Source organism: Agelaius phoeniceus, chromosome 1 (genome assembly GCF_051311805.1).
Source record: "Agelaius phoeniceus isolate bAgePho1 chromosome 1, bAgePho1.hap1, whole genome shotgun sequence".
Taxonomy (NCBI): Eukaryota; Metazoa; Chordata; class Aves; order Passeriformes; family Icteridae; genus Agelaius; species Agelaius phoeniceus.
The window spans coordinates 43,682,452-43,695,002 of NC_135265.1; the positions used below are offsets into that span (position 1 = coordinate 43,682,452).

Genomic DNA, 12,551 nt, shown 5'->3' on the forward strand with positions numbered 1-12,551 from the left:
CTAGTTGTGTTGTGATGTCCTTTTCATTTAATATCAATACTTGAGGTCTGATCCTCTGGTGAGGCTGGCCAAGGGGAGAAATTCTGCATAGGCTTCTCTCCACAAAATGAGCCCTCTACATCTATTTGGGGAAGCCTGGCTGGGCTGTGAGCTGTGTGCAGGTGTGTTCACGTGTCAGGGGCTGAGCAGTGCCTACCAGGGGTACATTAGATGTTGGCTAACCTCAGAGGAATGCTATAGCTGTGTTGTACCATGTTTCAGTGTCAGTGATACTGTGCAGAAACAAAAACAAAAATCAGAGATGAGATGAAATACGAGATGAGATATGTCATAGGTTCAAGATATATATGGGAAGGTGGAGAAAAATCTATTAGCAACTGGGCAAGATCTTGACTACAAAGAGGGTTTGGGTCAATAGAAGCTAATGTAGGCTAATCAGAAAATTGTATTTCATAATTAAAGAGCGCACAGTTTTCTGCTTTGAAAGTGGACAAGCAGCTGTCAGTATGTTGCTGGCAGTTCCAGAAGGACTACATTTAAAAAGTGCCTGGTTTTGTTTTCTGTTAGCTTGCCATGGCCTAGTGTTTTTCTAATTTCTGGCTGACAACATAAATCTGTCTGTTGTGCTTGGTTCCCTTCTGTGCAAGGCCCTGGGTAGGCTAAGCAGAGGACTGCCTATGGGGATGCAGCTTTTGTCCCCCAAAAGGGATTTGTCAGGACTGAGCATCTTTCAGCAATATATTAATAGCTTGAAGTTATGAATCCTGCCAGTGCCCCTTTAATTTTACATAATTTATTTTCTAAGCTGACACATTTTATACCACAGTGCAGGATTTGCTTCTGTGAGTGCTGCTACTGCCTGTCACTTCTGGGTCTTTGGGAGCTGCCTGGGAAGTTCAGGGCTGTGCCTGTCAGAGCCAGGGAGATCAGGGATGTGGATGAGCTGGTGAGGGGAGGTCACATGTGCAGAACAGCACAGGGTGGAGAGCGGTGTAAAGAGAGCTCTTGGCCATGAGGAGGGGGCTGAGTGGGCAGAGCAGCACTTCTGCATGTGCTGCTGGGTGTAGGGAAGGGATTTACTGTCATGGGAGATGTGTTTGTAGCTGCTTGCTTGTAGAAGACTGAGTTGCAGAGGAGGCACAAACACAGTGGCAGGAAGAGCTGATGCTCTGTGTGGACAGTGTGTGCCAGATGTGCTGTGACAGTGGGATTCTCCTCAGCTTCATTCTCTGTGGTTGACTAATTGTGTTTCTTTAGGACTCCCATTTTATATTTTCCACTGATGCAGGGAGTGTCTGCAGTGGTGAAGGCACTCAGTTGAGTTTCCTGGCAGAAAGTGCTGATCATGAACCACAAGGAGCACTGTCACCCTGGCAGTGGGAGCTGGGGCACGGGTACCCCAGTTCCCAAGGTGTCAGGGCTTGCTCATTTTCAAAAAGAGGCTTCACTGACTTCTTCTGACTATAATGAAAGAAATCCTCACTTCTGTATTGGGTAGACTCCATTAAACACCAGTGATATGGATGACAGGCAGAAAGTTGACATCCTGCTTGCCTCCAACCTCCCTCAGCAATTTTTGTCCTCATCCCTAGTACATTTTCTCTCATTCTACCCCAAGGCTAAGCCTCTCTCAACTCAAACACGAGTTTGTGATGAAAGACAACCTAGTTTTCAGCCGTTCATTTGAATTTTGGATTTTAGTCTTGAGAGAAACAGCCACTGTCTAAAGTGGTGAAGGTTATGTGCAATACAAGGAGGCTGGATGGAGAGGTGAGCTCCTGCTGGTTTCTCTGTGGTTTTCAAAGCACATGAAGAACATGGCTACTCTCTTTTCCATCAAATGGAATGACCTGAAGGCTTAGGACTGAGAGCAACCTGTTGGTGATGGTGCAGAACAACTTGTATGTGCTGGAGGCAGTTTTAAATGAGGGCTAATTATTGGGTAACTGTACTAGAAGACAAAAGAAAGTGTTGGAGTATTCTTCTTCACATTGGCAAAGCCACAAACCTGTTGATGTTTTCCTAATGACAAATGTATCATTCTTTACCTGAGCATTTGTTGTTTTTTTTTCTTTCTCAGACTTTCAATAAGCTGCTTAAAGTAAAGACTGTAGACTGACTTCAGATAACTGTTGGAGCTAAATTGCTATTTGGACTAACTGTAAGTCCAGCAGTCCAACTAACCATAGTTAGTCCAACTATGTTAGCCTAACAGTGTTTCCAAATTGCCAGTGCAGAGCAGTGTTCAACAAATGCAGCTGGGAGGGAGTGTTTAGGTGTGATTTTGTTTCAGTTTTCCATTTACCCACGCAGATACAGGGCATGAATCTGAATGGATTATGGGCCTAGAGTTGTGGGCTTGCCTGTTAACAGCTCCAGCTGTCACTGTCCTACAGGTCCAGGTGCAAGCAGAAATCTAACTAACTTGTAAATTTGGCTTCTGGGTTTTTTATCATAAAGACAGTTTTCCTTTTTTAGAGTCAATTTGCCATTAAGGCCTTCATCAGAAGGGCTGCTGGTACTGCAAGCTACCACTAAGTGTTGTTTTCCATGAGGATTAAGTATCTCAGCTCCTAATGCTCTGCAGGCTTTTTGCTGGCTCAGATGTCTTGATCCCTGACCCAGGTATGTGTGCCAACAGAAACTTCCAAGTGCTGATGCATTATGGTGAGAAAACTGCACTTCTGTGCTTGCATTGCCACTGGGATCTGGCTGTACTGAGTTTCCAAAGCAGTTGCTCTCTGAGGAGGTTCTGGCTGTGCTTGGAATGGGTCTCCAGTCTGGTTTTGTGTGTTTGTAACTCATTTCTCACGTGGGCAGGCCTGCTCATGCAGCAGAAGTTTCACAGCCTTATTGCTGGAAGCTGCTGGGGCCTGGCTCCCTCTCGTAGAGTCTTCCATGAAAATTGGTCTTGCTCTTCCTCCAGGCATCCTCAGCATTGTTCTGCAGTACTTGGTGCAGGCCCTCACTGGAGCCTTGCATTTTATTTCCTGTCTTAAACCATCTCAAACTACTTCTGTGGAAACTTTTGGCCTTTATTTGTATTTGATTTCTTTATTAGCATAGGTCAAATTTACTGGATGGAAAAAAAAAAGTTGTGAGATTTTAGAAAATTTAGTAGGTATTTTGGGGACTAAATTCAGACTTTTGGCTGTATTCAGGCTTTTTGATGTATTCTTTGTTGGAAGCCCAGGTTGAGCCTTGTTTAAAGATCCTCAGATGGCTTTTTTGTATTGGTGAATTTTTGTGCTTGCTGGGTATCATGGTTTAGGTAAGTTAGTGGCTAAATAAAAATATTCTATAGTCAGGCTTATTCTGAATTTATAAAATGTATTAATATATTTGAAGCAGGCAGCTGATGACTGGGGTGATGGGGAGGTGTAACATGGGGTTTTTTTCAGAAAGGAGAAGAGATAAAGAGATAACCAGGATGCTGTGCATGCACTAACCTTGGCCCAAAGGATCTGTGCTGCCTTGGAATGTGCAGTTCTGCATGGAAATTAACACTTTTAGTGCCCTGCCTCTTCACAGATGCTGTAGGCAGGGTGATACGGTGTAAACTGCCTGGAAAACAACAAAGGGCATGGTTAGATGAACTTCTCTGTGGAAAACATCACCAGCCACTTCAGAAGGAAATGCATCAGGGACCTTGGTTGGAAGGAAATTACTGCTCTGATTGTGATGATTTTGATTTCCCTCTCCAGCTAGTAAGTGAAGGACCTCTGACACATAATTCCTATTTTTGCATGGTTACCTTGGGGTGAAGTACTTCCATGTGAGAGAGGAAAGGAAGTAAGAAGAGCTTGCTGCTATTTCAGGACATGGAGAGGGAAACTTAGTAGTGCACTTTATTTCCTTTTGAGACTTGTGTTTAAATTAGGAGTCATCTCCTCTGCCATGGGGCAGGGAGGGAGGGCTTTTTCCATTACCTTTACAAATAACTGTGGTGTCTCAAGTGTGGAGGTATTTGCAACTGGTATTGAGAGGGTGTAGCCAGCTGTTTGCTGAAGAAATACACTGTTGTTCAACTTATTTTATATCAGGAATTTTTAGCCACTTCCCAAATGACCACCATTTCTTCAAGCTAAAACCTCCTCCTTTATTCATAAGACTTTGACATACAGAATACTACACTGAGGAAGATAAAGTCCTTTCTCATGTTTGATTGTCAGACTCCTTCTGTGTATATCATGATACCTAACGTTTTATTCATTATTTTGTTCTGTCAGTCATGTCTGGTCAAAGACATTTTTCATAGGTATGTACTGCGTAATTCCAGTTTATTTTTGAAAAATCATTGAAGTGTAAATGAAAACTCTCTTCACAGTGCTCAATGTTCAGTTGATTGTGTGTGAAGCTTACATTGGAAGGGTTGCATTTCTGAGCAAAACAGCTCAAAAATATTCATTTAAATAAAAATCTGTGAAATACCTAATGTAGAAAAATCAGGTAAAGATTTTTTTTTTAAATTCCCTTGGTTATTCTTGTGTCTGTGTGCTGGGGACTTACTGTACCAGTTGTGTACCAGAGATAGCAAAGTAAAAAAACACCCAAAGAATTAAGCAATCACCATCTCAGAGAACTTGTTTATTCTTTATAGCATGCTAATAATTCCAAAATATTTCCTCAGCATGATTAATGGCGTATCAGATAAAAATCCACCCTGACTAAACTCAGGGAGTGCCGTTCTCAGTGTATTCTTGCCATGCCACTAGTTTGCTATTTCACTTTCTTTTGGTTTGCTCATCAGTGATTAAACCTGCATCATTTGGTATTGTCTCTCAGCCAGGTGCTTATTTGTAGGCCATCAGCTACAAATTAAACTTCTTGGCAAATGACCTCTTTGGGTGGGAACTGCTGCTTTGGCAGGACTTACTGCAGTGAGAAATCTGTCATTTCAAATAAAAGTTTGGGAAACAGTGACGCCGGTGTGGCTCTTCATAAAAGTCTTGGGATTTGTGTCACAGATCTTCTAAATGTGACTGTGAGGGTTGCTTTGTCTCTAATCCCAGACTTTTTTTTGCCCCTTTAGGCTCAGCTGGAGGCTCAGAGGGCGACTCAGGACTTCCAGAGGGCCACGGAAGTGCTGCGTGCTGCCAAAGAGACCATTTCCCTTGCAGAGCAGAGGCTGCTGGAGGATGACAAGCGCCAGTTTGACTCTGCCTGGCAGGAGATGCTCAACCACGCTACTCAGAGGGTAACACCAACTTGCCCCAGCACCTGCCTTTTCCATACTTTGTGTTCCCCTGTGGTGTATGAGGCCCAGTTTCTGAAGGACCAGATTTTCCTTTTGGTCCAGGTACATGAGAGGTAGGAAATGAAGCCATGGAAATGGTGAAGCCTAAGCCTGAGTGGTCTGGGCCTTGGCTGCTTCTGGGACAATTCTAGTTCTCTGCCTGGTGGTGCTGGAGTAGTGGAGTAGCTCTCTACAGAAAATAAAAAAAAAAGCTATTACCATCTATTTTACAGGGATAAACAATGTCTTAAGGCATGTCTGCATTTGGAGTTGTGCCAGAATAATTGCATGGGGTTGCCTGTTCCTGAATATGTGTGTTATGGGAGTGTTTACCCTGGCAAAACAGGGACATGTTCCAGTTTTAGTATAACCTGTTCTTTGTATGGACTACATTGAACAAGTCACTTTGCTTCAGAAATGTGTGTTTGAATGTGGAATTACTCAAAATCGTGTGTTGCATTTTAAGCTTGCATGCTGCTTTATCCTGAATTAACTTTGGAATTTAGACAAGGTCCTACCTCCTTTGTAAAGTCTTCTTAAACCTACAGAAGAGATGCACTAACAAAGAAAGACAGTATTCTTTCTAGCAGATGTCAGGAAGAATTTTCCTGTCATTTGTCTTCTCGCTGTTAAAAGAAACCTTTCTGCCTTTTTTTTTTTTACATAAAAGAACCAAAAATCCAAGTTAAAAACCTTTGTTCTACATATACTTAATATGCCAGTAAAGCTGAACTTGCTATTCCAAACATGCTATCATGCCATACAATGCTCATATTGTCTTGCAGCCCTCAGTGCAACAGTTGCTCTGTTCTGTTGCAGAAGCGTCTCAGTCATAAAAAAGCCTCTATTTCAGAGTGAATTTTAAAATCCAGCTGCCTGATGAAGAAACAGGGAAGAGAAAGGATGTTGCCTGTGTGTAGGGGGAGAGATAGAAAACCTGGTCTATATTAATGAGAAAATGAACTCCAGGGTACTGTTTGTGTTACTGTCCCTGTTATAATTTGGTATTTGCAGAAGTGGTGACCTCTGTGTTTATGAGGGGAGCCCCACCTTTGCAGTGTGTGTGTGCCAGCTGTCATTTTTCCTGGCTGTAATCCCTGCTCCATGCGAACAAAGTCCAGAAATAGATAATTTTTGATTCTCAGAATTGATAGATGGGAAAACCAGAAGTGTCTAAGGAGTTGCTTAGAGCTCCTGACTGCTGAACTGCTGAGTTTTGGTGGACAGTGACAGGAATCACATCTGCCACCTACCTCTCTCTAGCTGGCAGAGCAAAAACTTGTTTTGGGGTGGGTGACAGAAGAAACAATGGCAACTTGAGAGTACAAATGAATTCTTCTTTTCCTTGGCTATTTCAAAAGCATCCTTGTGTCCATCTACAGCCCTTGATCATTCCCTGACAGCGTGTGAGAGGTGTGCACCTGAAATGAGCAAACCCAGTGATTCAGAGCAGCAGCTGGCAGTGTTTGGTGGAGTCCTGCTGGTGGTGTTGATAGGTGCTGTCAGTGATTGCAGGACAGCTGCTTGTTGGGGGGCTGGTTCAAGCCATAATGCCTCTGAGTTCTTACAGCTGAACAGTAAATGGGGTGCTTAGGTGTACTCACTGCAGCTGTAAAATCTCCTGGGCACTGAGTGGACTGTGTAGAGCAGCTGAGGGCTCCATGAATGGAAAACTTGGAAAGCAACAATTCCCAGTGCTTAAAATAGTCTGGGCAAGCTCAGTTCCCAGAAAGCACCCATCTGCACCTTTGCATGGTGCAGCAGGTTTTGGGAGAGTTCCGTGGAAGTTTGTCTTGTGATTTTCACTGGCTGTGGTGGAGGTCTTAAGGCTGAGGCCAGAGCCAGGAAGGGTGAAAATGCTCTTGAAGTCCTGACTGAGCACACCCAGCATTAGTTTGTTTGGAGTGCTTGACTGAGTTTTGTGTCTTCTCTAAGAGTGGGGGGAAAGCTTCCCTTGGCTTCGGTGCATGCAATTAATGAAGTGCTCAGTGTTCAGTGAGGCAAACAGAATGATTGGGATCTCAGGGAGGAGGAAACATTGGCATTGCCTACCAAGCTATGGGTGAAAAGAGGTTAGAGAATGAAATCTTTTAGAACAAAAGTTCTCCTTGACTGCCACAGTGTTGCTGACAACTCAGATCATTAACTATGAATTACATTAGAAATCACTCATGGAAAAAACTGTTTCTGTGGGTGAAGGCTGAGGTTAAGAAATAGACATCTTCTACTGGCACATATTAAATTGCTCTTGGAGAAAACTTTTGCACTCTGGTTATTTGGATTTTCTAGCTTTTTTTGCATGCATTTATAGATGACAGTTGTAGTGGGCAGAGAATAATCTTGCTCCAGGCCTTTTACAGCAAGGACTCAAGTGCAGAAAAGCACCTCTGAGCTAAATGTTAGAAGTGGGCTACTGATTCATTTGTTTCTCTTCTGATAGAAATGTCAGACCAGAGTCAAGTGTTTTTATTTGCTGTTCTTAGGCTGAGAGAGCAGGCTTTACTGAATGAATCTGAAACTTGGAACCAAACCTGAGCCCTGTAGCTGCTTGGTAGCTGACAAACACTGTAAACAGAATGCATAAAGAAAAAGGGTAGGCAAGAGAACAAACGAGAAACTGATTTTTTACACAGCTATGTGTGAAAATGTTGCCAGGTTACTTTTGCACTTGACCTGATGGATATAGACAAAGACTTGAGTTCCAGGGTACCAAACAGGAAATGCTGTTTCCAGACCCTCACTGGGAGGAAATAGAGATAAGGGTTGTATGTTGTAATTGCTTTTTGATGTCTTGATAGTCTGAAAAGCTATTAACACTATTTTTAATGTAACAAGCTATTGGGCTTCTGCAAACAAGATTTTTGTAGCCACTGATCTAGAAAATCATACAATTCAACTGTTGCAAAATGGGACAGTTACTGTAATATTGTTTTTCCTGGGTTAGCTTAGAGCATAATGTGTGGAAAATCTTTCTATTCATGGAACAGGCAGAACCAGCATGAACATGTACATGGAGTATAGGCTATCACTCAGAAATTTCTTTGCACCTCACAGTTTGAGCTATGTTTCCAAAGGAGGCTGGGAGCATAAATAGGAGCTGGATTCCTGCCTACCTGCCTGTGAAGATGCAACTAATCCCTGCAAATGTCTGTGCTTGAGCTAAGTGTTCACCACAGAGAAGCACTGGACTGTGGTGCAATCCTGCAAGTCAGGAGGCTGCTTTGCCCACTTCTACTCTTAACTTGATGTGTATTTTGGGGTAAAGTCCTGTGGGTTTTTTTCCTAAATGTCCGTTTTTCCAGAGATCTGAGAAGTGTAATGACACTTAGATTGGAATTTAGCTCATGGTGTCATGTCTGGAACCTGGCTGTGTATCACCATTACTTGCCAAATTTCCATTATGATGAAAGGCGATCTGCTCAGTAAGTGGTGTCTGGAGAGCAATTCGTGCGGCCAGAGGGGCAAGTTCATTAAAAGATAAATTCTCTGTTGATTATAATGGAAATGTAGACAGGCTTGATGAGCTCTTAAGCTGCCTGGGGAGGAAGAGTACTGTTCACTCTTAGCCATTGGCTTACCAGGATTTTGGTAACTGCAGTGTCTCTTTAAAATTTGGAGATGATGTTTTTGCTAGTGGTACCAGCCTGTTTGTACCTTGAGTTGTAATGCTGCAGTTTGGGGTGCAGAGAGCAGGGCTATGAGAGAGAGTCCTGTGACAGGACCAAAGGATATTGAATTTTGGAGGGATGGAGGAAAAAGATCTTCACATTTATGCTTCTATTGAAAATAATTCATAAAGATGTACAAAAAGATAGTATTGACAGATGTGTTACATCTAGTTTGACACAAGCTGGAGCAGAAAGGAAGACGCTTCATGAATTTCAAGAGAAATTGCTAATTTCTAATTGCTGATGCAATCTGCAGTCTTAAAAAGGTTCTGCTTTTACAGTCTTTCCTGAGATATGTTGAGTTCATAAATTCTGGCAGGGAGAAGAAATGTTTTGGCTCTTGATCATGAGACATTTTAAAAAGGAGAGGATGAGGGGAGAGTAAAGAGGGAGGAGGCATGCTCCCTCTTGGATTAATTTGGCTTGTGAAGCTCCCTTTGATATTACACAGTGAAGTACCATCTGTCAGTGTAAAATGTGTGGGTGCTTTCGTGATGTAGAGAGGAGAGAGACTTCCTGCAGCTAGAAGAACTTAGAGGAAAAAAGAGGAGAAGAAAAGTCTATGAAAAAAACAACAAACCACATCTTTCCTTGTCCTGATCTCTCTGTCACTTTATCCTGCAAATGCAGTGATTTTTTGTGATCCCTTGTGTTGTTGATTCTCTCCTTCTGGTTTACTGATACTGCATTGTCTCTTTCGTCTCTTATTTTTAATTCTTCCCCTAGAAGAACAATCAATTTAATGTTTTGTGAAAGAAGCAGTCCTTCAGAGTAATTCTCTGGCTTAGATGGTCAGCTTTGCTCAGCTCCACTGATAAAATTTTTCTTTTGCATCTGTTATTATTACTGAAATTTTGCCTGGAGTCCATTTTTACTTCTGATTATGGAAACATTTTGGGTGGAACAAAGCTACTTTTACAGACTTATTGATGGTAAATATATACTCTACACTGACCCTCCTTTTCCAGACAAGGTTTCCAGGGTAGGAAATAGAGGGCAGGGGAGGAGAGAAGAGGAATTGATCAATCCCTGTGTTGGGGGTTTTTGCCTGCTTTGTTTCCCATTACTTGTATCTTATAGCCTGTGCTGCCTGTGAGAGTGACTTCTGCCTGGGGTAGGTGATCCAGTAGACAGGCAAGAGCTACAGGAATGTCTGGTGGTTGTGTGGGTATCCTGGAAGTTCATCCATCCTGGTGTTTCTGTCCAAGACTATGTCCCCTGCTGACCTCAAGGGTGAGCTGAAAGGCAGGTACAATGTCAGGAGGTGAGATGTGTCTTGAGCAGCCTTTGTTTGAAGAGGTGTCATCCTCACTTATTTGTCTGCCTTTTTCTAAGTGATGCTGCTGCATCTGTGATGGCTTAAGAGCATCTACAAGGCAAGGTGGGTGGTAGAAGCACTTGGGTTAGACAAACCAGCTTATTTGGCAACTGTGACTGAGAGCTTGTTTACAAGTCCATATGACACTGCAATTTTTTCACCAAATGTATTATTAGCTCTAATAAAAAGGCTAGTGTAGAAAAGAAGTACTATCTGTCTTTTTCTAAGCCTTCTTAAGGAGGTGAGGAGTTAGGCTATCTGGTCTTACATTGAACTTCCCAGCTGCAGAGGTGGCAGCATCTTTTGCAGTTTGTTTCTGTCTGCCAGCCCTGATGGACACTTCTCCATTTAAAGGCTGTTTGGAAGGGAGGATGATCTCTCTTGCTTCTTCTTGTTTGAATGAAGTGCTTAAATGCATTTTGGCAGGTGATGGATCTCTGCAGAGGCACCTTACAATCCCCCAGGTAATATCCTGGCACCTTACAATCCCCCAGGTCATATCCTCAGCCTCAGGCATGCACCTCGAGCTGATGTCCCAGGAAAAGGGGACAGGCAGTCTCTGCAGACTTGGGTGGATAATGTGAGCAGGAGGACAGAATTCCCACAGGAAAACAAGGCTGTAGGGGGAGAGAGAGATTTTGTTACATCACTGATTTCTCAAAAGCATGAAGTATATAGCCTTTTCTTTCCCCTTTCTTTCTGAACAAGGTAATGAATGTGGGTGTATATGGCTGATAGCAAATTCCATGTTTTGTCAGATGTTTTGAGGCGTTTGCAATGTGTCATCCTCAAATTCCAGTTCTGCAGGGTTCAGCATTTCTGTGATGTTTGATATGAGACATTTGAAAAATCAGCACAGTACTGGACACTTAACCTGCTTGATGACTCTGGTGTTGGTCATACTTATCATGTGATTTATCTCAGATATCAAAGTTTATGCTAATTTTGCCCTAAGAATGGATGAGAGGGACTGACACGTAACTGAGCATTGGCAAATTCCAGTTGTTCCATTATTTTGTAGCTTGCAGCGTTTTTAAATTGCAGTTTCCTTGCCACACTAGAAAGAAGATGAGCCACCTTCTGTGCAGTCTTTGGAGACTGCAGTTTGATTTAAGGGACTTCACGTTAAAACCAGCCTTGTCTGACATGTTTCACTAAGGCAAGTCTTTGCACCAACTGACTTTAAGACAGCTGTTTGAGATAAGAGGCTGCAGTTTATTTTTCAGGGTGCAGGAGAGAATATGTTATGAGCCTGATAGATTTTTTCCCCCCTTTCTTTGAAAATGGATGCCTTATATATATGAGAAAGTTGAAAGGTGTTTGGATTGAGTATATTATTTTATACCTGATCAGAAGATCCTTTGAAAACCTTTATTTCTCACAGTTTAAAGTTCTCCAGCAATTCCTTTCTTTAATAATGAGTGGTGTGTGCAGATGAGCAAAAAGTGTGGCAGCAAGAGCTCCAAGTTGATGCTGATGGCTTTGGCAGTTTCACTCTTTCATTTAGGCATCAGAAAGGACAAATATGACAGTTTTCCTGAGAGGAACAGTGATCCGAGTGAGTCAGAGTTGGACATCTCTTTTCCTTGTTCAGTTCAGCCTGAGGGTTGGGAGGACTAGCACACCTTAAAAAAAATAAATTAAAGCTTTGTGGGTGAGGTTATTTAAAATCAAGATATTTTGAATATTCTCTCTGCATATATGAGCTCAGATGTAGTCTGGTGGTGGGAGCCAGGAGGAGCAAATTTATGTGAAGTTGTGCAGTAGTTGGTATCACAGCTGAGGCATTTCAAAATCCAGTACTGGGGAGAAGTCCTGCCATTTTTGTGTGAATATCTTTATAGCCGCAAACAGGAAGCTTAAAAAAAACCACCTGCTTTCCCCTCATTGCCACACCAACAAAGAGGTGTCACCACTTTCCTGACTTCAAAAAAATCGGTCCCCTCCCTGCCCGGATCTTGACTGCTAGCGCCCCAAATAGAACACATTTTCTGTGTTTTAGATGTAATTTCAGTATTTACTGTAAGCAGTAAAGAGTGCTTACAGTACACCTCTGACGTCTCAAATTTGAACAGTAAAATACCCTGGATAAAATTACTGGCAAAGCATGGCTGTGGGATACCAGCAGTGCAGCTAATGGAGAGACATTTACTTTCCCAATGCTTGTGACAACCCTTTCAGTGAAAAAAATTTCCTAATATCCAATCTAAACCTCCCCTGGAGCAACTTGGAGCCTTTTCCTCTTCCCTGTAGCTTGTTACTGGGAGGAAGAGGCTGATTCTCACCTGGCTACAGCCTCCTTTCAGGAGGTTTTAGAGAGCAATAAGGT

The 12,551-nt window shown here is 42.6% G+C and overlaps 1 protein-coding gene across 1 annotated transcript in view; it reads left to right on the top strand.

The window, feature by feature from the left end:
• The window catches only part of SH3BP5 (SH3 domain binding protein 5), a 51,234-nt gene that overhangs the window by 26,244 nt on the left and 12,439 nt on the right, over positions 1-12,551 (top strand). Inside the window, exon 4 of the mRNA XM_054638709.2 lies at positions 5,033-5,197. Coding sequence (XP_054494684.1) covers positions 5,033-5,197 — 165 coding nt within the window. The remainder of the gene's footprint in view (positions 1-5,032; positions 5,198-12,551) is intronic.